The sequence below is a fragment of the Nelumbo nucifera genome, chromosome 1 (assembly GCF_055504915.1).
Source record: "Nelumbo nucifera cultivar China Antique chromosome 1, China Antique-T2T, whole genome shotgun sequence".
In the NCBI taxonomy this organism is placed as follows: Eukaryota; Viridiplantae; Streptophyta; class Magnoliopsida; order Proteales; family Nelumbonaceae; genus Nelumbo; species Nelumbo nucifera.
Window position 1 is genome coordinate 80,087,377 of NC_142649.1, and position 24,933 is coordinate 80,112,309.

At 34.4% G+C, this 24,933-nt stretch overlaps 2 protein-coding genes across 3 annotated transcripts; both read right to left on the reverse strand.

Moving 5' to 3' along the window:
- Positions 1-4,099: 4,099 nt before the first annotated feature.
- Positions 4,100-4,969, reverse strand: LOC104588909 (putative 2' cyclic ADP-D-ribose synthase BdTIR). The gene is made up of 2 exons (XM_010247033.2): positions 4,460-4,969; positions 4,100-4,208 (listed from the first exon to the last, which is right to left on the reverse strand). Exons 1-2 carry the CDS (start codon positions 4,939-4,941, stop codon positions 4,100-4,102), a joined length of 591 nt encoding a protein of 196 aa, XP_010245335.1. The 5' UTR covers positions 4,942-4,969.
- Positions 4,970-9,980: 5,011 nt separating this feature from the next.
- Positions 9,981-24,201, reverse strand: LOC104588901 (uncharacterized). Of its 2 annotated transcripts, none has more exons than XM_010247024.2 (10): positions 24,063-24,201; positions 22,431-22,533; positions 21,246-21,355; positions 20,903-20,971; positions 19,939-20,054; positions 17,047-17,101; positions 12,454-12,574; positions 10,695-10,742; positions 10,501-10,595; positions 9,981-10,418 (listed from the first exon to the last, which is right to left on the reverse strand). In XM_010247024.2, the coding sequence occupies exons 3-10, from the start codon at positions 21,345-21,347 to the stop codon at positions 10,317-10,319; spliced, it is 708 nt and encodes a 235-aa protein (XP_010245326.1). In that variant the 5' UTR covers positions 21,348-21,355; positions 22,431-22,533; positions 24,063-24,201; the 3' UTR covers positions 9,981-10,316. The 2 variants fall into 2 exon arrangements, with proteins under 2 accessions (XP_010245326.1, XP_088742925.1); XM_088886799.1 differs by having other exon boundaries at positions 22,427-22,533.
- Between the last annotated feature and the right edge of the window lie 732 nt (positions 24,202-24,933).

A 24,933-nucleotide genomic window follows, 5' to 3' on the forward strand; every position in this document is an offset into this window, starting at 1 on the left:
GGTTGGACCGAACCCAACTTAGAGAAGTGTTGTGGAGAACAATAAGGGTGCAAGTTAGGTGGATTGGGTCGGGTTTATGGTTAATCCAGGCCCGATCTTAAAATTTGGGCATAAGGCCTGAGCTTGGACTAAACCTAAGGTCAAGCCTGATCTTCTCAACCTGCACCCAACTCGCACTATAATTTGATGCATTCGGGTTGGGCTTGGGCCCAGGTCAACAAGTTCGAGCTGGTTAATGAATCCGTTCTAAAATTATACGTATATATGCATTTATGTAAATATGTGCACACACACACACACACACACACACACATATATATATATATATAAAAGACACACACACTACCTATAAAAGAGTGAATGCCCCTTCTTTCTATAATTTTCATTGGATGTTTTCTACCTCTCTTGTTTAAGCATACAGTGGGCCTAAAGAGGGCATATATGTCCTTTACTCTCACATTAGAAACTGCCCACTTATAACCGTTCAGAAACTGCCCATGAATTATAAATAGTTTTGTCTTAGAGATACTGCCACATGCAAATGCACATACACGTTTACTAGTACATACACACACACACACACATATGTATGAATGTGTATAGTTGGGCTAGGTTCAAACTATCTAAGGGCTAGGCCCAGGGCCAGCCTGAAAAATACAAAAGCCCAACTTCTTGGGCCTGATCCCAACCCAAAGACCGAAAATCCAAGCCCAATTTGTGTAAACTTTCTACGTGGGTCGGTTTGGGCTCGGGCTAGGCCACCCAAGTTGCACCCCTAGTGAACAACAAGGAGACCACCCTATGGCCTCTCTCCCCAATCTATATCCACTCTCTCTCATTTAAAATATTTATATTAATTAATAAATAGTTAAATACGATAAATATTTAATCCAACCCATATTCAATGAGTATTAAATAGTGTTATTACCAAAAGTTAATAAATATAGTTAGTAAATTACCAAAATTAAATATTCTTGTCAGTACGTTTAGTAAATTAGCAAAAATTAATAAATACTATTATTAATTGGATCATCATGACTTTTTAAAGTATTTTGGGTAAATATTGTTATATTCATGTTCATTAACAACATTTTATAGAAATTGAAAACTCTTTAACTAATTTGTATAAAATTGAGAATTATATTTAACAATTATCAAAAAGTATAAAAATTTAGTTATTGCTATTATTATAGTTAATAACCAAATGTAGATGGGGAATAAAATATTATAATGTTGGAAAATGAAATTATTAATTAATTTATATTGGAAAATAAAAGATAAATTAGTGTAATTTTATTAGTAAACTACTTGACAAAAATAAATATTTAATAACAATTTAAAATAATTTTCAATAAATCTCCATAATTACACAAGTGTAATAAATTTTTCAAAAATTTTCATAAAACTACATTTTTGTAAAATGACATTTTGGAAATTAAAAGATATAATATTGTAATTTTGGAAAATTTTTGAAAGTTTATTTAAAATGTATTAAATAATTACTGAAAATTATTGGAATATTTTGGAAATTTTAGGAAAATTTATTACACTTGATAGATTTTGGAAAAATATTGCAAAATTATGTAATTTTCATTGTAAATTATTAAAAATTATTAAAGATAAATGAGTATGGGAAAGGGAATGTTGTAATTTGAACCAATAATTACACAAATTATTAAGATAAATTATAATAATATTGGAAAAAAGAAATTATTGATTATTTTATAATAGAAAATATAAGATAAATTAGTGCAATTCTATAAGTAAACATTAAAAATAAAATAAATTATTTAATAACAACTAAAAAATAAATTTTAATAAACTTTCAAAATTACACAAATGTAATAAACTTTTCATATAAAATTACATTTTTGAAAATTAAAGGCAATTTAGTATACTTTTAGAAATTTACCATGTGGCTAATACTCAATATATGATTTTGATCATTTTTATCATCAAATTGAATATTGGGTTGACGGAGAGTGGGTACCTTGCCTTGAATCCACCCAACACTAGGGATGGTGCTGGGAAAATTTGATGATTCCCTATCATTGATGAGGAGTGGGTGTCTTGCCCTAAACTCGCCAAACAATAAGAACGATGCGAGGAAATTTGAGGGTTCCCCCATCCCAAACGGGGAGTGGGTGCCTTGGCCTAAACCCGCCTGACACTGGGGATGGGGTAGAGACTCTTGACTATGGAGCAGGGACAGGGATGGGGTACCCTGCCTCCAAACCCGCCCCATTGTCATTCCTATATAATTGTTAATTATTAGTGAAATTAATAAAAATGTTAGCTTTTGTAATTATTTTATTTATTTAAAGTCAATCAAAATTTCATTTAAAAATGAAAATAATAACAGTGAATAAAATTACTACAAATGATTAATAAAATTAATTTATTAAAAAATATGTATCCATATTAAATTAACAATAATTATTTTCTACAAGTCAACATGAAATGAAAAATATAATTATTAAAATTTTAAATATTAACAATAACTTTGAATATTTTTAATTAATTAACAACAAATATTGTATTAATTTCTCAATTAATTAATAGTAAATAAAATTATTCAATCTTTCAGATTTGCCAATACGAGTATATAAAAGAATGCAAACCAGGATACATGGCTACATGAAACATATCTATCCCAGTCGCAATGCCAGACATCCTTACAAGGAGAACGGTTGGATTGGGTTGAAGGTGTGTGTTCATTCTTATAACAAACAGGAGTTGGACTGGTTTACTTGTGAGCTGCTTGATTATTCGAAGAATGCAAACCTCTCAAATCTCGATCGAGTGTCAGTGTGTGCCCTGCAGAGGCTCTCTCCATCGACATGTTAGTTCCTTTTATGATGGATATGTGACTTTTGTTTGTTGGCCTTGCCAAGTCCCATTGGCGTTTATGAAGGTATGAACAATGGACCATTGACTATTCCTCAGTCCACAGTGGACCATTCGATTTTAAGATTTTTAAATACATTTTTTCCACCGTCCAAATGTTGAAGTTAAGGCTGTATTTAGTTGCAGTGTAATTTTATTTGTTCCGGTACAAATGTATGGGAATGGAAATTAAAAAAATGCAAATTCTCATTTAATTTTGTTTTATTCTCATTTACTTCATCTATAATGCAATCAAACAAAATAAAATAGGTCCGAATTTACACTCAAGTCATTTGCACTGCCACAATGGTGGATCCTGATCCTCTGACAGTGTGAATCGGTTGTTGAGGGGCCGACCTAAAGTTCATTTTAGCTCGACCGAGCTTCTTGCAACCTTAGTACGTATTTAGTGATGTCGTTCATCTGTGTAGAACATCGGCAAAAACTTTGATTGCACTAATATTATATATTAAGACTCAGTTTGGAAAGAGTACAAGAGTAACTAAGTTGAAGATCAAGAACAGTTGTATGCTTAATTGTCGTGAATATAAGAATAATTAAGGATGGCATCTGCATGCCAGTTAGAGACGACTGCAGCAAATTAAAGAGTGATACTGGTCTTCTGACCTGCTTGGACACCTCCGGTTTATTGGCCTATTACTTCTGTATATAAGCATGCATCAAGAGTACTCAAACACTAGTACCGACAGACCACCGACAATCAGGTAATTACCGGACCTCCATTAATGAAGGTGACAATAGAACTGATGTTCTTACATTACGAGAAATATTAGAGAATTGTGAGCACTCCCCTAGCAGTTTTCCTGATTTTCATTTATTGTAATTAAGTGATTACAAATCTGAGATAGAGAGAACACAAATTAATTAAGAAATTAAAGATACTTCAATCAAATACAAGAAAAGAATCATACAAGGCAAGAGGTTAAATTTTTTTTTTTTTCAAGTTAAAAACTTAACGCCCGCAAATTCTAGTTTTCATTATTACAAGAAAGGGCGCAACAAAGATCAAGTGAATCGATTTTGGTTAGGGAAATCAATTAAAAAGAAAAAATAAAAAAGAGAAAGATTTGAACAACTCAAGAATAGTACATTTCTTTTTGGATTTATGCAAATGCCGCCAAACCCACGACCAAAATTAGAAGCAATCCATCAGAGCAGTTATCTCATTCTCTTCATTAATCACAAAGAAGAGTCAGTAAGTTATTGGGCCATAATACCCCTGGTCCTCCCCTTCTCCCTCTAACTCAATCAAACTGTTCACCACAATTTCTGATGCGCTTGTAACGAGCTTCGACCAGTTCCTTTAAAAATACAAGTAACAGAAACAGCCCAATGTCAGAAACAATTAAATCAATAAAGAAAAGAAAAAAGAAGGTTCAGATGAAAATGATGAAATTGTTCTTCATCCTTGTGATTATATATTTGCTTCTCATCACCTACGTACATTGTGGTGGTGCAATTTTGTGTAGTTTTAATTTGTTCACCAACCACTAGAGAAGAAGAAGAAGAAGAAGAAGAGATTAGAGAAGGATGTGAATACATCCTTAATTACCCGTTATTGGAACTGAAGGTAAGTCCAACCGTGTACTTGGCCTCCTGAAGAGCCCACCTAAACCTCTGGAGCTCATCGGAAGGACAAGTTCCATCATCTAAAGCCTGAAGCTCTGAGGGCTTGATGTCACAGAAGATGGGGATAACCTTCTTCCTGGACTCCATCATCAACGCCAGTTCATGAAGGCAGAAGTAAGATTTGCAGTAATTGGGAGAAAACACAGCAACCCCAACCTTACAGTTCCGTATGGCGGAATCAATGTTCTCAAACAACTTATCACCAGGTTTTAGGTTCTTGTTGTCTAAAAAAGGATTGAACTTGAGCAATCTGAGGTGATGGTAGAGCAACCCAGCTACGGTTCGCTTCGTGTCGATCCCTCTATGGTTAATGAAGACGTCGCAGGGCTGATCAGTAACCATCTGGGCTTGCCTCCGGTAGCGAACAATCTGATGATGGAGGTTCTTAGCTAATGAACGCTGCATGGTTTCTTAGTTGATGGTGAAACGTCGTCGTACGTTCTCTGCTAATGTGGTGAATACTGCGCTTTCGGTCGGTTATGGGGTTCTTATAGCATTTCAGACGCTTAAGACCACTAAAGTTTGATTTTCAAGATTGGACCCTTGAAACGTCGCGTGGATTTGATTTGCCTAAGAGATAACCAGGAAGAAATTTACTTGAATTTCTTGACCATGTCGGTCCGTTTATTAGAACTGTTTAATCCTTCAAACACGCTCAGTTCGATCATAATTAAATATATAAATTCACAGGAGGAGATATATATATAAAACCCAATAAGGAGAGAGGAAATGAAATTAAATTTCTCATACGTTGGATTGGAATTTACTCAATGCCTATACCCCACATATCTCCCATCAGATACCAATCCAATGATCAAAAGTTACTCTTAATTTCTGTGAAGGAAGATATGTACCTATTAAATTCATATAAATTGCGACCCCTTTAAGTCGTAGCTGCATCATGTATTCACCCTTCAAATGGGTAAGTTCTAGTAGGGAGCTTTCTAAGGTTACGTATACACCGTTCAAATGAACTACTGCTGCTTGACCTTTTCAATGCCGCACCGTACGATCCAGGAAATTGCTGCTTGGGTGTTTGACTACCGTTTGTACCGCAAGCTCCGTGCAATTGTCAGTTTGTTCCTACTCCTCAGGTGGTCAGTTGGCAATTGCTCTGTCCACCTCATTCCCTCCATCGTCTTCATGGCTCAAGACAAAGGAAAGGAAAGGATATCAATATATTATTATCGTCATCGATGATCAATATGCATGCATGCACGAGAATTGAGATGATGATCAAATTAAATTCCTCTAAAATTCTCCGCTCGTAGTAATAATGGGCTAATCAAGTCATATCAAGTCATCAGTTTCTGTACTACGCCTAGGTCTTTTGTACTTTAGGATGACGTGGCATATCGTGATTGGCCCAGTATCATGTAAAGAATTGGGCAGCCAATTGGGAGTGACAGATCATGATACTGGTACGTACGTACTCAATCCATACATATATGTTAATTAAATATATGATGAATATTGATTTTGGTATACATCCCAATTTTGATTACTGACCATATAATATGTTGAAGAGACAAAGATTTTCTCATTACAGTGATAAAAAAAAAGTTAATAATACATAAATCAAGTAGTGTAAACTATTAATTACGTGTATGACTAATTATGACTTCCCACCAAACCATTCTTAATTATTACAAGTCCAACGATTTGTCTCAGTCACCCTTTCCAAATTAAAAATTACACCTCTAGTATAATGCTTGCTACAAGTTAATCGTGAACACCAAAGCCAATTAAAAGGATCTTTGATGGAACAATACTTTTCATCAAGATAGGAGACCCACTGAATTGGTTACACGATCAATCCCACAGTTGATATATAACAAAACTTGTATTACCGTTATGCTCAAACTCAAACAACTATCCACGCTTTTCCTTCCTTCTTTGTTAACTAGTTAATGTGCGCACTAGCTAATACTTCCCTCTTCCTTTTGAGCATGTCACTGTATTAAGGCCATGTTTGAGAGTGTTTATTTTAAAAATAAGTGCCTATTGAATAAGTGCAAATAAGTACTTATTTGCATTTGGCATCCACTTTTTCAAGTACTTATTAAAAAATAAACACTTATTTCATATGGGGCATTTGGTGATCTTTTTCTCTAAGAAACACTTAAATAAGTAATTGTGACTCTTTTGTCCCTCATTTTCTTTCAAATTTTTAAAATACCCAATTCAAAGTGAATGAATAAAAAGTGCTTTGATAGAAGTACTTTTATAAAAATACTTTCATAAAAGTACTTCTGTAAAAATACTTTTATAAAAGTGATTTTTTAAAAGCGTTTTTATAAAAAGTTAAAAACACTTTTGTAAAAGCACTTTTATAAAAAAAAGTTAAAAACACTTTTGTAAAAGTACTTTGTAAAAGTACTTTCATAAATAGTGCTTGTGTAAAAGTGCTTTCATATAAAAGTGTTTTCGTAAAAATACTTCCTCAAAGTGTTTTCATAAAAGTATTTTCCTAAAAGTGTTTTTTTTAAATACTTGACTTTTTATAAATTCTAAAAATTTACCGGGGACAATTATGGGTGAAAAATTTTGAATAAATGCTTATTGTATAAGCACTTAGAAAAAAAAACTGGAAATTTGGACTTAAAAAATAAGCCCTTATTTTTAAAATGAGAACTTATTTCAGGCTTATTTTCCAAATACCAATAAGTGCTTAATGACCTAAATAAATACTTAGCTATTTGGAGTAGACCTCCAGTACACTTAGAATTGATACCCAATTGTACAGTGCACGACCATCCCTCCCAATTAGCTATTTGGAGTAGACCTCCAGTACACCACATCAAAATCAACTTTGATGGAGCTCTTTCCTCCACTAGATGTGGACTTGGTATAGAATAGCGCGGGTGACGGGACCACAATGGAGCCTTCATCGTTGCACGGTCATTGGGATTTAACATTTGCTCTCCGTCAGAAATCGAGGCCTTAGCATTATGTGTGGAGCCATGAACTTAGCTTTAGAGTACTCAAGTTTCATGTCATTTTCGAGGGTGGGTTAGTACTTAGTAGTAGTAAACTCCCTGGTGGAGACATCTACAGGTACTCCTTGGCGGATTCTTAACCTCATTTCCAGATGCAGGGAACTTAAAAGGATCAAATCCCTCACTGCTCAGTACAATATTTATCAAGTGGCTCACCAGTTGGCACGGCCAGCACTTCAAATCTCTTCTGAAACCTTCTATTGAGAAGGATTGTAATCTGAGCAACTAATTGGAATGCACTGCCTTTTCTTGGAAGTCAAAAAAAAATGTTACATATAACATTTATAACTTATAATATCTAATCCATAAGATAGATTAACTACATATTTCACAATGGGTAAATTATAAAGACCCCCCCCCCCCCCCCCCCCCCGATACTCCCTTTCATTAGATTCCCATTAGTGGAAACCTTTTTTCCTTTTAATGGAAAAGGAAACCTTTTTTCCTTTTTGTGGAAAAGATAGATTAACCTTTTTTCCTTTTTCCCTTTAAAAATGGTCTTTTCCAAATCAAATAAATTGAAAGGAAGGATTTCGTGGGTTTCCTATTATTATTTACCTATGACATCAAAGGTTGGCACATTTTGACATAAAAAGTTGAATTGTTGACTCTCCACCATACAAGAAAACAACTTTATTTTTGGATTAGTTTTAAATTTGTATTTTATTTCTATCACCAATAAAACAATTATTCTTTATCATGCTTACTTTTATTTAATATGGTTAATTAATATAAAATCCAATGAAATAATGAGAGTTAATACCCTAAATATAAGACTTAATGAAATTGTAGTTTAAATTACATTTTGTGCCCAAAGAGAATCAAAATTCAAAAATAGGGGTGTTCTAATCAAAAATAAGATTAATGAAGTTAATAAGAGTTAATACCTTAAATATAAGGTATTATAAATTGCAAGCAGTCTCTCTGTATGTGCATACATCTATCCCTCCCCAGACCCTGCTGTTGATATGTAAATTTTGGGCCCAATAACTGAAACAAATAGGGCCTAATACGAGATTGAATAAAAAGGAGCTATTGGGTCCACTAAGAAAAAAAAATAAAAATAAAATAAAATAAAATTGGGCCCAATGAAGATGTTGGATGGGACCCAATGTATTGGCCTATTAGCCCAAGGAAACAATTACTTCTCTAATGGGTCTTGAGCTTAAGCTTCAAGTGTTTGGTACAATGGTCTCATAAGAAAAAAAAAAGATAAAATCCTTAATTCAAATTCGGTGGATAGATTAGCTAAATCTTGATTTGGGATTTAGTCAATCCCATTTAAAAGGCAACTAGCAGCTTTCAAGGCTTAATTGATCCACCAAAAAAAGGAAAATGATGATTGATCAATAAGCTAAAAGATGCATGGGCCCAGCCCCTTTGCCAAGTGGCATGTAGAGAGACATTCTATGCATTCAATTACATTTAAATAGGAATCAAAGATTGATCACCGATCTGTTAATTGGGGATCTCAAACCTACTAACTTTCCAAAATAATACAAATTATAATTAAGAGAATTTCATTTAAAAGGAAATCAACACACAAGGGGGGTTGATTGATCAACCAAGTCTGGAAATCATGGTCGATCAAATAAGTTAAGTGCTGTATGGGCCCAACCCCTTTTGCCAAGTGGCACTTGGCTTTAAATAAGTGGGAGACAAATCCAACCCATTTTCCTAGTTTGCTTTTAATTGATCACCAAACCATCAACCTAGTGGGCCCCCATATTAATTACACGAGATGGCTGGATTCAAATTTGAATTCAAGTTTTTGGTCGAACTTGTCTAAAAGAAGACATTATAAATAGATGGAGGAAGGAGAGTAAGGGATTCTCCGTTTCTTTTAATAAGAAAAAGGAAGGGACGACTACATCTAGATCAAGGAAGGAATATCCAAATTTTCATCTCTTCAACTATTAAAGATTCAAAGCTACTACAAGTTTGTGCTACATCGATTAGGGGATTTCAATCTTCAATTTACTGCAATCAAAAATCTCTATAAAATTATTAGAATCAAAAAGTTTTCAACAAATCCTTTCAACCAAGAAAGCCTCCATTAATTTATTACAACCAAGGGACCTCTTACAACTAAATGTTAGCATTACGGTTTATGTTCAAATCAACAATTGATCGCAAACAAAAACTTTATTCACATACAATTGGTCACTGCAAGTTTCTTCTACAACTACAAGTCACTAAGCTTTTCCGATCATGTTTGTAACAAACTACAAATACAAGTTCGGATTGTGTTCATAACAAGAGAATCAGAGGATTTTCTTTGCAAAAAAAAAAAAAAAAGAATTTGTATCCCACTTACATTTCTATAAAAAAAAAGTTAATTAAATTTCTTTGAATGTATCCGCATTTTTTTTGTGCTCTTTGTGTCAACACCCGCAATGGTGGGACTCAACATAGATGGCCAATAAGTGATATTTGTGTGGTATAGAAAACAATGACCAACCATGACTTTTATACTATTAGCCCATTTCTTGTATACACAATATTGAGTTTAGTAAATTATTCCTTTTAAATAGCTCCTTTTTGTCTCAAATAACACCTATCATACCTTAACTCATGGCTCCCCTACCAATTTGGCATGACTCTATCAAGAGAAGAATTGAGCTAGTGGGAAATGACTATTGTTGTTCTACAAGAGAACTGAGCTACTAGGAAATGAGATCTATTGTTCTACAAAAATTCATGCCCCCTTGCCAGTAGTTGAAGCTACTGGTAAAACACAGGTTATTGCGGAACAAAAAGCCTTCATAAGAAAAATTGAAGTTACTGGTACAACAGGTTGTAAGCCGGTAAATCTCGAATACGACGAACATCCTCCAAAGCAAGTTCTCTCTCCAGTTGGGTCCGTGTTGTTTGTAAGACCTCCTGATTGAAAGGGACCGTGAAACATTAAAACAATGGCATACGCTGCATGCACATGTAAGAGAGAGAGAGAGAGAGATAGTACATTAAATTCCATGTAAGAAGCATGCATGGCAAGCCACTGGGCATCCATCATTTCAAATGCCATACAATACAATACATCAAAAGCTTCTTCATCTTCTGCAATTAATTAGTATGCTCTTAAAATGTATATCAAGATGGGCATAAAAATGCTAAACGACCTCTGAATTTGTTGTGTAATGAGCACCATAATAGTACCTGATAAGAGGTTTATGAAGTTTAATCCTGGGAGACATTTTGGTTTTGCTGCAAATGAATGGAGAAAAGAAAGATAATGAATGTATAAAATCCTAAATAAAACTTCAATCATATTTGGGAGAGGGCACATAACATGAAAAGTGAAAACATAGTTTAACAGCTGGCAGTACAGTGACCATATTAGAGTCTCACAGTTTCACAGCTTCAACCAGGCTTTTCTTTTTGTGCTTTTTGGCCTGTTTGTACATAAATTCTCTCCTTTTCAAATAAAACTTCAATCAGAAATAGAAAACTATATCCAAAATCCATAAGAATCATTAAAACATTTACATCCCCAACATTGAGGATATTGAGTGCCTTGTTCTTGAATTCTTTGAGTACAGTTCTGGAAAAAAAAATCATGGAGCCATTTTCTGTGGGATTTAAATCCAAAAAACAATAGGAATGTTAAGTCTTGTCAATTACTTCATGCTAAAGTGCTGGAAGTTTGGTCCATATCCAGTCCACCCCTTCCAAGATCCAAGATAGGACCTACATTGCATAGTGGCCTTTTTACAACTAAAGAAAAAAGGCAACATTGTCAATTAAAAGTGATTGCTTTTTTATCAGTTATCAATCATGGAACCAGCCATTTCAGTGGCAACCCAGCCCCAGTCAAGCTTGTAGTCGTAGATCTAGCCATTCAAAGTTTCACACCAGTGCCATCATTGATCACACTTTAGTGCTACAGGTCTATATATATTGCAAGTGTACACATATCAAATTACTTGGTTTTGTCTACTCATACTGCCAACCACATATGCAATATAAATAGCTTTTCAGAATCAGTTAATATAAAACAAAGCTTTCTAAAACGCATAATAATTAGAATGAAGCATTAGTGAGAAACTTAAGGTTTATTTTCTTTTCACACATCTTGTGTCCTCTACAATCTGCATACTTCCCCTTCCTCACTCCACAAAAAAACGCAGGGTCTCTCTCAGTACGGGCATCATGATATCCCCATTCTAAAATCTTCCCCTCTTCCCATAATATCAGGGGTGCAAGTTGGGTACTTAACCTTAGACTGCATGAGGCCTAGGCCCTCAGATGGACCCATTCAAATTTTAACAAATGTTCAACCCAAGCCTGCCCAAGTTGCAGCCTAGATAATATTTTGATATAACAATAAACGATTAAGAAATTGACTGCAAAGGCAGGGCCCTCTAGCTACCACTGGTTGTGACTGTTGGGCCCATTTAATTTTGTCTACGTCATTAACACCATCTGCTCAACAAATGTTTTGCCTTATTTTCCTCAACTTATGACTACTTTTTACTCTTGAGAATGAACCATACATGAACATTTTGCTGTAATATATTATTGACACATGCCTAGTAGCTATGATGCAGGACATAACCTTGTGTCAAGTAACCTGGGATTTCCAAGCTGCTCAAGTCATTGTGCTACTGCCTATGCAAGTAGCCAGGAATATCACCAAATCATTTTGAAAAACACCACATGTCAGTTACAAAGCATATTACCATTTATGGAGGTAATAAGTTTCTTATAGTAGGATTCTTCTTCCAAATGTATAGAACCTAACACAAAACCCTTATAGCAGTGGAAGCTGTATCTTGGAACTACTACTCTCTTCATGACTCTTAAGGATTTTAAGGATTAATTGAACTTGAGAGCTAAAATAATGTTGCACATTAATGATGACATAAACATGCAGAATAAGTGTCAGAAAGAATTCAATGCCTTCTATCTCACTGACCTGAATATAGATCCAACATCTGAATCAACATAAATGATACATTAATTCCTGCAACAGCAAATGGATATTCCCAAGTGGCTCTCTCACCTTCTTGTTTGAACAACAACCTATGAAAAGAAGACTTCATTTTGATTTTGAATACAATTAGTATGAATTTATGAACAAAATTTTACAACAGAATAATAAAGAAAAAATGAAAAAAAAACAAAAGATAAGATAAAATATTTAAATATCCTAGTTAGCAGTATAGCTAAATCATCACCTTAGTAAGGTATAAGCAATTGACTCACTAATGGGATCCAAAAATATTCTAGTTGACAAGCTATTGGTTTATTAGAGTTGTTAGAATCTCCTTTTACTTTTCCATCCAGGGGTGGAGTTGCAGTTTTGCTCATTAAGGAACCACAAACAATTCCATTTGCATTTTCATCATTAAATGATGATTGATTACTTTGGCTAGAGATACAATTTGTTTGAGTGATTCCTCAGAACCATAGAATGCTTTTAGGGCTTCTTGTCTTCTTTCTCTTCTCTTCAGGTTTCATCTTGCTACTTTATTGGATCAATTATGTGGCACTTTCTGTTGGTGCATCACAAGCGATAAAAGAAAATTAATTTGGACCATTAACTTGCAGTAGATAGGAATTGTTAATTATTTCAACTTCCTGAATCTAATTTGCTGTCCTTCCAATATGGGACATCATAGAAGAAATTATTCCTTCTAGTTAACCCCCAAAACCCTTAGAAAAATTCATTCTACTCTAGCTACCCCCTCATATACATCCTAACCCAAATTCCTTTTGTACCACTTTATCAGACTACCCTTATTTTATTGGTCTTTTCATACTTTAGAGACACTGCTCAGTCACTAAACCAGCACAATTAATACATAACTAGTTAATAGATCTACAGGGAGGACACCTTTCAAGTTGGAAACAAGGCTGCAGCTAGAGGTGTCAATTGGACAGATTTGGTCCAACCCGATCCAGTCCAATGTGAGTCCAATTATAAATGGACTGGACCCAATCCAGTCCAAATCCAATCCAATCCATTAAAATGTAAATGGATTGGATTGGATCCAATCCAAACCGAATGAAATATCAAAAATTATATAAAAGCACTTTTAGCATTCAAAAAGAACTTTTGTAAAAGTACTTTGATAAAAATATTTTCATAAAAGTGCTTTTACAAAAGCACTTTATTGAAAGTACTTCGAAAAAGTGCTTTTGTAAAAGTACTTCCATAAAAGTACTTTTGTAGAAGTGCTTTTGTAAAAGTACTTTTATAAAAGTACTTTCGTATAAGTGCTTCCAAAAAAGTACTTTTATAAAAGTACTTTCGTAGAAGTGTTTTTATAAAAGCACTTCCGAAAGGTACTTCGGAAAAGTGCTTTTGTAAATTTTATAATTTTGTAGAAGTGCTTTTGTAAAAGTACTTTTAAAAGTGCTTTCGTAAAAGTACTTTCATAAAAATATTTTATAAAAGTACTTCCGTAAAAGTGCTTTTGTAAAAGTACTTTTATGAATGTACTTTTGTAGAAGTGTTTTTATAAAAGTACTTTCGAAAAGTACTTCAAAAAAGTGCTTTTGTAATAAAATTTGTAAAAGCACTTTTCGAAAAGTACTTCCATAGACTTTTATAAAAGTACTTTTGTAGAAGTGCTTTTGTAAAAGTACTTTCATAAAAGTACTTTCGGTAAAGTACTTTTATATTTTGTAGGTGTTTTTATAAAAGTACTTTCATAAAAGTGATTTTCTAAAAGTGCTTCCATAAAAGTGCTTTCATAAAAGTGTTTTCATAAAAGTGCTTTCATAAAAGTACTTCCGTAAGTTTTTTTGTAAAAGTGATTTCATAAAAGTGCTTTCATGTAAAAGTACTTTTGTAAAAGTTCTTTCGTAAAAGTACTTTTGTAAAAGTGCTTTTATTAAAGTGATTTTGTAAAAGTGCTTTTATAAAACTACTTTTGTAAAAGTGCTTTCATAAAAGTACTTTTGTAAAAATGCTTTTGTAAAAATACTTTTCATAAAAGCACTTTTATTTATAAAAATATTTTCGTAAAAGTGCTTTCGTAAAAGTACTTTCATAAAAGTAATTTTATGTTGTTTTCAGTTTTGATTGATTTCAAATTGGACAAGGGTTTGGCCTCATGATCGGATTATTGGAAATTTGGTTTAGGTCTAATTCAAACCAATAAGAATATGGACCAATTTATTTTGGATTGGCCCAATCATAATTATAATGGACCGTCCAAATCCAATTTGATATGGTTTGGATTGGATTGGATTGGATTGGATCCAAACCAAAACTGGTTGATTGACACCCCTAGCTGCAGCCTATGAGACTCGTAGATCACTAATCCCAAATACAAAAAGCTAGCATTCAATGATGTGTATAAATGTAATGCCAATTTGCATTAACTTCTAATTAATCTGGTGACATGATTACAGTGTGAAACAAGTTGAAGTGTTTTTTTCAAGACACTTAGCAAAGTACAGTTCTTTTCAAGACTATTAGGAATATTAGTCATAATCCTTGTATCCTGGAACTTCCAGATGACATAGGCATCTATCCTATCTTTAATGCAAAGGATCTCAGTCTTATCCTCGCACAAGACGGGTTTTCACTCTTTCACTCCTACCCCAGCCCCTTGATTACCTCTTATGGTTACAACTACAACTTTCATTCAAGATAAAAGGCTGATTTCTACTGCTAATTGTGGTTATTTAAATTCCTTGAGCAATGAAAGACCAACCATTATCAGAGTACTGGAGTTGCTAAGACCTACCCCAGGAGCACCACTTAAAAAAGCTGCACACTTGGTGCGCCTAGGTGTGCACCTGGTGCTCCTTGTGCCTCAACCCAGGCGTGTGCTTTTTATATTTTTTGCGTTTTTTGTTGGTTTTTGAGCATGGTGGCTGGTACAAAGGTGGCTTGTTTTCTTCTTTTGTTTTTTGGTGTTTTTGAGAATGCCTCAGCCCAGGCATGCTTTTCAGTATTTTTTGAGCTTTTTGCCTCAAGGCACTTGGTACAAAGATGGCTTGTAGAATTAGGAATGAAAAATGTAACATCACATTAACTAATTGAAATAATGCAATTGAGAAATAAATAAAGAAGTTAAAAGGTTTGACATGCTTGAATATGTTTTGTATGCTATTTTTTATTTTATTTTTGCATTTTTCACTTTGAGCATGCTTCAGCGAGGCATGCTTTTTGGTGTTTTTTGAGCTTTTTGCCTCAAGGCACTTGGTACAAAGGTGGCTTGTAGAATTAGGAATGAAAGATGTAACATCACATTAACTAATTGAAATAATGCAATTGAGAAAGAAATAAAGAAGTTGAAGGTTTGACATGCTTGAATATGTTTTATATGCTATTTTTTATTTTATTTTTGCATTTTTCACTTTGAATATGTTTTATATGTTATGTTCATGTATTTAAACTTGAGCTAATAAGCGTTCTTGGAATAGTTAGTTTAAAATTAAAAGTTTTAATTTTTTAAATATTTTCTTAATTTATTTTGCTTTTTTATTTTTTTTAAATTTTGCACCTTTTTTTGAGAAAACTTTGCACCTTGCTTCAAAAAGGCACACACCTTGCCTTGTGTCTCAGGCGCAAAATGGCCTTTGCACTTTTTTGCGCATTGCACTTTTAAAACAGAGTAAAACATCTAACTTCTCTAATCTGACAGATTAACCTCCAAGGACTATTAGGTCTGTCTCTCAACCATCATGTTATCATATGAATCTTCCTCAGATAATAACCTCTCAGTCCCATGAAGAATGACAGTTTAAGCCCTTTCACAAGAGAAAGTAGTTCAGCTCTCACCAAATCTATGTCACTAACTGATGCTCTTATTGATAATCAATTTGGTTACCTTCTACCACACCTTTACAATCTGAATCTGGCAAGCATTAGAATGCAGGTTGACTCTGAATTCTACCACTTTCCACAAAAGATGCCAAAGGTTGGGATCGTATCCAGTGTACTCCTCCCAAGACCAGTAATTTACTTTAACAATTTACTATCACAAGAAAAAGTCTTCAGTTATTCAAGTGTTGACTCATATTATTTTATTTTACTTATTCAGTTTTTGGGTGGGGAGCAGAGAGGAGGGGGGTCCAGGGGAGGTAAGAGAAATAAACGAAACCTAGTATAGCAATATAACAAAATAATGTTGGATCCATAAAAATACATGCTGAAAAAAAAAATATTGGTCCCAGCATGTCTTTTACATGGCATATGTATAAAGCACAATTTCCCAACACCACATATACTTCAAATCTGTTCAACATAACGAGTGCCTTAATATCTTTATTTCTTGGAAATTTAATAAATACTACAATTCAGGAAGCAAGGGGCCATTGCTTAGTGCAATGGTAAAATCTCAGGATGAAGTGTGAGAACATGGGTTGAAGTCTGAGAGCCAACAGCAGTCACTTTGGACCAAAAATGTTAAAGGTTAGGTCCATAGCTGGTAACATTGGGTAGTGTCCCTTTTGTTATTGTTCAGATAACTTAGGTGAAAACTTCTTGTTGCCTCAACTACAGTGCCATTAAGTTCTAGGAAAGTTAATGACAGAACAGACAGCATACCGGATATGTCCTGGCAAAGAACAACAAATTCTGAAGTGAAATAAATCCACAACCCCTACAAGAAAGAAAGATAACTAAACAATGTCATGTAAGAGAATTTGAACAGTCAAACCATTACCAGACCTAATGAAAAAATCAAACTGAGATGATAATCTAAACTAACACAACTGATAAAAACATGGCAGTCCTAACACAAACTTTATATGAATTACTAATCAAATCCAGGTCAAAATCAGTCAAACAGGTCAGGTTAGCTTAGCTAATAGCAAAACCAAGATCAGGAAACAAGAGGCTATGCCATTTATACTTTTCATACCAAATGTGACATTAGCCACACTACTAACTAAATGATATTGTAATCCAATATAAATTCATGGATTTGATATAGGTAGAGAAGTATTTTTCAGAATTTCCTTCTCCCATTTTCCTCATAGACTTGAGAAAAATATAGATGTAAGGTGTTAGAAGTAATTTATTACAGAAATCACAAAAGTGGTTTAAATTGAATAATGACAATCCACTGCTAAGAAACTTTGACAATTGGATCCATCAAATTGGATCTATAGCTTTTATTTATATTTTGTTTCATTCATTAGTAGGTTCTTTTTCTGCCAAGACCTTTTGGCTTGGATGAGTCTGGGAAATCAAAAATAAAAAATAATAAAAAAAACGGTAGACAAGATTTAACTTTTTAAATATGAGTAAAACTGATGTACGACCAGCTCAATTCTAGTCCTTAGAGAATGTTGAATGGTCTTCTTTGATCAGAAATTTATGACCATTGATGGCTGTAATAATGACTTCTTGAAGGAACAAGAAAAAAAAATAGGAATAGAAAGAAGAGAGAAAATACCTGGAATCACTCACGGGGTGCCTAGAATCACTCTAGGGTATGGGAATCACTCACCATAATTAGCATAAGCTGAAGAAAACTCAATACACTTCATTGCTCTTCGTGTAAAACGTCCATACATATTTATAGACTAAATTCATAATAATCCTAGGAGCCAAACTGTTTGACTCATAATAGTCCTAGGAATTAAACTGTTAGACTCAATAATCCTAATAGGACTCAAACCAAATTATCATTATCTTATTTCAATTCAAACAAGACTCAATAACTATAATCCTACTTATGCAAAGACTGAAATTTTAAACATAAACAAACTATAAATCAAAGTTTAGAGAATTGGACTGGGCATAGAACCAGAGAAGGGAGAGATTCACGGGTCAAAGGTTCAATCAGGGTCAAACCGGTGGTCGAACCGTGATGACATGGCATATACATATATATACTACGGGTCATATAAATACCATATATAATATATTTTACAACTTTTAGTATACTTAAACATGATGGATGGAGGGCAAGTTCCTTAATTTTTAAAGCAAATGACTACGGTTCAAGTCTCTTAATTTACATTTTCTTTAAAATACATGCATTATAAAGTAATATGTACAATAAAAAGTCATTAATTAACAGAAGTAAAGAAGTGGACTAGCAGTAATTGAGCATTAAGCAATATATAAAAATAAGAGATCATGGGTTCAAGACTTGTTAAACACATTTTAAAATTTCAATTATTTAAGGACCCAGGCGGTTTAATGAAACCAGGACTGGTTCACCATTTTTCATCGGCTTTTTAGAAAATACGGTTATTGGGGTGTGACCAAACCAGATAGGGTCCCGGTCACAGTTTGACCGCCTGGTCCGGTCCAGTTTCCTAAACACTGCTATAAATAGACAAGTTAGACCCTGTCATTGGACCCCACAGAAAATTTGTAAAATGGAAAAAATATCTCCTGTGTCCAAAAATACAGAAATACATAAAATTTCACAAATTTCCAATTTTCACCCTTCAACTCCTGCATCAAACCATGGTCCAGTTCTAACATACTGATGTGTTTCATTTGAGCATTTCATAAACAGGTTTAGACCTTTCTCACAAATAACCAGTCAATTCTTACCATTTTGGGCTAACCACTAAAGCACTATTTGATACCAAAAAAAAAACAACAATGATTTTTTAAAACTGTTTTAACTGTCCAGCCTAACCATTCAATCATTTGGGCCATTCAGTGATTGGACAAAGTAGGTAATTCTACATTGAGATAGAGAGAGAGAGAGAGAGAGTTCTTTCAATTCAACCAGTGCTTCAGGAGAAAAAAGTATTTCTGAAACTGGTTTGAGATATTCTGGTTTGGCCAATTTAGCTAGTGTTATGAACTGGGTAAACCTCTACTATTTTTTATTTTGGATATTAACAAACTTTATTGATTTAGAAGAAGAATGGATTATGTACATATGTCAAATATCCCTTAGTTGAGATGGTATAGGGGTTCTACCATTATTTGATCAAAACCAATGATTTAGATGCCAACTATTATTGTTGTCTGGCTGAATGGTTTTAACTGTTTGGAGCATTCCACAGCTGGACAGATTAGAAAGATCCTATATGTCTTTTTACGCTTTTTTCTTTTTTTCTTCTTTTCTTCTTTTTTGGTAAACCAGAAACCCCACCCTCTCTCCTTCCTTTGTTTTTGATAAGTAACACCCTCTCTCCTTCCTTCCCTCCTTCATACTTCCCCTTCACTCGACCATATCATCTAACTAAAAGTGCTTGCCTCAAAATGTTGCATAAATAATATCCCTTTGAACTGCATGGTTGAACAATTCAACAATTGGACCATTCAATGGTTGGATAAGTTAGATAATTACATGCTTCCCAATTTCATCTCTTCTCACAATTTCATCTCACTGCAGTTGGTTCCTAAAATTGTCGCCATATATAATATGATTATGACCATCATTGTAGTTTCAAACATTATAAAATTAGCATCTGCAAGAGTCACTCTTGTTTCCATATTAGCATGGTAAATTATGAAAATTACCTAAAATCAGTTGATGGATTAGGTCCTTGCCAGCCCATATCTTTCCATTGCTCAGAAATCATGCCTTTAAGATCAACATCTGGAAAAGCAGCACGCCACAATGCTCTAAGAGCTTCCTGCCAGTGAGAAAAAGATATTAACATGGCATCAACAATAAGGAGAACTTACAGAATAAAGCATTATGTAGAACAGTTACAACCATGTAGTTCCATCAGAGAAACCTTATGCCAAAGAAAGAAAATGTATGAAACAATTGGAAGACAAATGTATGAAAACATATGAAACAATTCCATTCATCAATGCATGGCCACAAATCCCATGGGATTGCAGTAAGATGTTTAATAGCAATATCAAACTCTGGATTTGAATGGGACCTTTTCATGTTCAAATTTTAAAACTTGTGATGTTATCATCAACTAGCCCTAAATGAGAAGCAGAAAGGGCTAAAACTAATTTTCTTCATGCATGAGATAATACAATCTTTGGGAAGCCATTATTGATTAAACAGTATATGCGCAATTAGATACAATCTTGTTTGTTCTGTTTGCACATCCTCTCATGTACATCCCCCCCCCCTTTTGCCACTTCTGAATATAACAGTTACCATTTTTGAAAAAAAAATCTGAATAAGAGGCTATGGTATACCATCAACAATAAATGTCAATGAACCTTGTTTGCAAGTTTCTCGTATGTTTACAGCATTCTGGAGTTTTGGTAGGAGGTGGCACAAAAAAATAAGCAGTTTGTTTTTATGACATCCACAGATGTCATGATAAAATAAGAGTATACTCAACTTGTACGTCCTATTTTCATTGTATCATAAAGGAGAACTAATCAAAGTTAGGGTAGGTCTCTTCCTCTATTAGATAAAACAAAAAGAATGAAAATGATGCTAGATGATAGGAAAACCATCAAAGCTTTTTAAAATTAAGTTGAGAGAAATTCAAGGGAAAGAAGTTAATACCTGATGGTCTGGGCGAGTCTCATCAAAAGGTACTTGCACTCTTTCTTGAAGCCTTTTCCATCTTTCTTCCTGCTAAGCAGTAAACCCTATAAGAAATAATCTACAGCAAGAAAACAGAACAACAATTGCAGGATATATACAAAACCAATATTAACTAGTGCATCTATGCAAATTCCAGATGGGTGTACTAAAGAAAGAATCTCAGGGCTTTTTGGTAGATGAAAATTTTTCATATGTTGTCCATAATTATTGTAACTACCACACACTAAAAGCATATGCAATAGATTTCATATTTCACAGAATGAAAGCAGAACAGCATGTTGAATTAAAATTTCAAATCTACCTGAAGTGGGCTCAAAGTATAGTCAAGACATTTGTCAGATCCACGACGTTTATTGCCTAAGCGATTAAAGAGCCCTCCTATCCATGATCGTGGTCCAACCATAGCATTATCTGCAACAATCACATATTTATAAACCATTTAAACATGTGAGGAGAGGCATGTGCACTAAATCATGGTTCACGCAAGTATACACAAACACACAGAAAGAGACTCCTGATATTAAAAACACGTACTATTATAATTTTTTTGCTAAAGTAACTGGTTTAAAAAAAAAAAGAAAAAAGAAAATGATTCTGCATGTTAAGGTAACCAATACCAACACTTTTAAGTTAACCTTTTATCAGTCAGTGTCTCCTTGTTTAACAGATTTTGAGAAAAAATGGGACCAATTCTGGTGCAAACTGAGACTCGAAATCATGCCTCAAATATTAAATATGCCAAAAATCTGAATTACAGAAACATTCTAAAAGTTGAGGCTCTAAAAGAACATGATCACATGATAGTGAAGCTAAAGCCAACTTCCAGGAGAAGCAGAAAATGCCAAGATAATCCACTGGTTTTGCATCCTGCAGTGGCTAGTTGTCTGCAACATGACTGGGCAAGAGAGTAGATTCAGACCATCCATCTGATGAGTAAACCTCTGAATCAGATACATATGTAATGTAATTATCCATTACCATTTTTATGTTCCACCATGTATTACACTCCCTACAAGTAATAGCCCAACAAGGGTTAAAAAAGATCTATCATTTTGTTGCATGGAAGAACTCTATCAGGCTGGAATTTTTCATGTGTAAATCCTGTGACATCAAAACACATCTACTGGTTCTGCCCATGTGTTGTAGAAGAATATCCGAACCTGTTTTCTCTATATGACAAACCCCAACTCTAATCTAAGTTGGAAAAGAAAGAATAAGACAAAAAGAAAATTGAAGAACAAAGGTAGAAATCTAGCAAATGGACTTTTTTTTTTGAAATACAAGGAAAAAATAGGTAAAAAATATGTCAAGAGAAATAATTAAAGAACCATTTAGGTTATCAAACAAAGTATGTTAGGCAACATTTCATATTACCTGTCCTGCAAACAGTAGGACTAAAGTGGATAAATCCAAACAGGGAAAGAAAATAAAAGATAAGAAAATCAAATTAGGTCTTATGAGGAGATGAGAGAAGCAATTTACTCACTAAAACGTTGAGCTGACTGTAATATTAAGTGAGCAAAATTATGAGACCTATGCCCCTGTTCGTGCTTGTTCTTTTGCCTCCAATACTCCTCATCCTCATCGACCTGTATTTAGAAGCACCCACAAGCACACAATAATTAGAAATTATCACCCTGCATCTATAACTCAGCTGACTTGACACAAATTGTTTGTTTTCAGACAATTAACTTGTCTAAACTTTTCTACAAAATCAAATTGCTTGTTTTCAGACAATCTAGTCCCCCCCCCAAAAAAAAAACAAAAAAAAAACCCTGGTGAAGGCATGATTTTATCCCAAGTCTCCACTAACTCCATCCTAAGGCTTTATCAACTGAGCCAGTTGGCACCTTCATAAGAAACCATTGTAAACTACAAGGTTTCTTTCCTTTTCTTTTTTTTGTTCATTATAAGAGGCAAAATGGTTAAATGAGCTCACAAACGTGAAATATACATGAAGACTCAATGCAGAGATTAAATGTAAGTTCTCATGGAATTGTCAGATAAAGCAAACCTTGTATCTACTGCTCTTCTTACAATTTCAATCTTTTTGATCATGTTCAATTTTGACTCTCAAAATCTGCTCACACTGGAGGGGAGTCATTAAAATGCATTCCATGAAAGTGGAGCCAGTTTGTAGGCTATCAGCTATCGTTAGTTTGCAAAACAAAAGTGGAGCCAGTTTGTAGCAGAAGCAGGATGAAGAGAACAAGTGCCAAACTATTAGGACTTCATGGGAGTAACATGGAAATTTGGAGTTTGAACACACCAGAACATGATGCTCTCTTCAAGGCTCAGTTTGGAAAGAGTGCAAATACAAATATATTCAGTGCAAAACTTTTATAAGGTCCATATTTGTACTTCTAAAACCTTGTAATTGCACTGAACAGTGAACACACTCTTCCCAAACTGCCCGGAGGTAATGTATTGGTAAGGTCAGGGCGGTGAGAAAAATATAACCGGAATGAGGGTAAGAGGTTTTTGTCGTTTTGTCTATCCCTCCATTTGTTCTGTTGTATTTTCTTTTATCCTTTGAAGGGCAGAGCAGGAAGAGATGCATTGGCGACGCTTGACTCTCATATCAGGGGATGTCTACAATGGCAATGCGATTCCTTCTTCATTGCAAACAATGAAAGAATAATGGAATAGAGAAGAAAGGGATAAAAGAAAACAAAGAAATGATTGGTAGTGTCTCATGCTCCACCTCAAATTCAAACTCTCATTATTTCAGTTGTCTTCATGCAGCACTAATTACGTATACAGAAAGAGAACAGATAGGGGATTGCATAGAAATAGTTAGATACAAATATTATATGGATATATCTCCAGCACCGAATTCTCCGACAGGAACGAAAAGGAAGAAAACGTGAATCGAAAAGAACCCAAAAGAATAGACATTTAAAAATGAAAAGGCAAAACAGAGAGCGCAATCAAAGCGCCCATCCATGACTTTATTTCTTTTGCGGAGAAAATGTGCGTAGTTTATATATTATTTTTGGAGCGGACACAAAGACAATTGAAGACAAAAAAAAGAACATAAAACAAAGACAGAAAGATAAACAAGGAATTAATTATTGTGCGTTGTAACATAGAACGAGAGAGAGAGAGAGAGAAAGACCTGTGACCAGATTCAAGATGAAAGGTTGCGGTAGGGCCGAAGCTGGAAGATGAGGAGGAAGAGGAGCATCTGGGCTCCACCCACTCTACAATGTCTTGGCTTCTTCTGTCTCTCCCTTCTCTTTTGCCCTTGGTATTTCTACTTGGGAAATGGGAAGTGGGAGACGGCCCAGACGGGGAAGACAACCTACAGAGAAAGGGGAAGGAAGAGAGCATATCTCGCTCTTGAGCGCTAAGACCAGCCATACGCTACGAGGGGCTGTAAAACTCCGCCCGAGTCTTAATAGACGTAGAAGGCGAAGCCTTAATACATTAGTTTCTCCATTCATGGTTCGTTCTCGTTTCAGACTGTCAACGACGATTCCATTGCCGCGTGTTAAAATGTGTTGTCTCGTAATCATCATTTTTAGCCAATCTTTTCTCTTTCTTTTGACACTTGCGGGTTTTTTTACGAATCTTTCAAAAACGGCCAAGCGCTCCAACTGAACTGAAGGGTTGCTCCAATGTTTTAAAAACCGATCCGGGTCGGTATTCGGTTGCGGGTCATCGATTCGATCGACCGGGTCGAACGGTTCAGATCGTTTCACATCAATGCATATATATAGCACATGTGTGTATATATTAACAATAAATAATATATAAATATGTTTAGATATGTTATATGTATTATTTTATATTTAATTTATGTGTTTTAATTCAGTTATTAACTTTTTTATTTATAAAAAATATTAACAATTGCGATTTGAGGCCAAAAAAGAGTTTTTTCGTAAAAATAGCAGGGTAAGGTGCCTATAGCCCTTGAGGCACATAGGTCTCAAAAAATTACCCAATATCAAAAAAAAATCACCCCAAACATCAGAGTGCAAAGTTAC

Bases quoted from the DNA above. Each gene is read 5' to 3' on its own strand.
- LOC104588909 (XM_010247033.2), bottom strand. From the start codon at position 4,941: ATGCAGCGTTCATTAGCTAAGAACCTCCATCATCAGATTGTTCGCTAC. The intron at 4,209-4,459 runs GTAATTAAGGAT...GTATTTTTAAAG, and splicing joins ACCTTCAGTTCCAATAACGG to GAACTGGTCGAAGCTCGTTA.
- LOC104588901 (XM_010247024.2), bottom strand. From the start codon at position 21,347: ATGGTTGGACCACGATCATGGATAGGAGGGCTCTTTAATCGCTTAGGC. The intron at 12,575-17,046 runs GTATGCTGTCTG...ATCAAAATGAAG, and splicing joins TCTTTGCCAGGACATATCCG to TCTTCTTTTCATAGGTTGTT. The intron at 10,596-10,694 runs GTACTATTATGG...AATTAATTGCAG, and splicing joins CTTCATAAACCTCTTATCAG to AAGATGAAGAAGCTTTTGAT.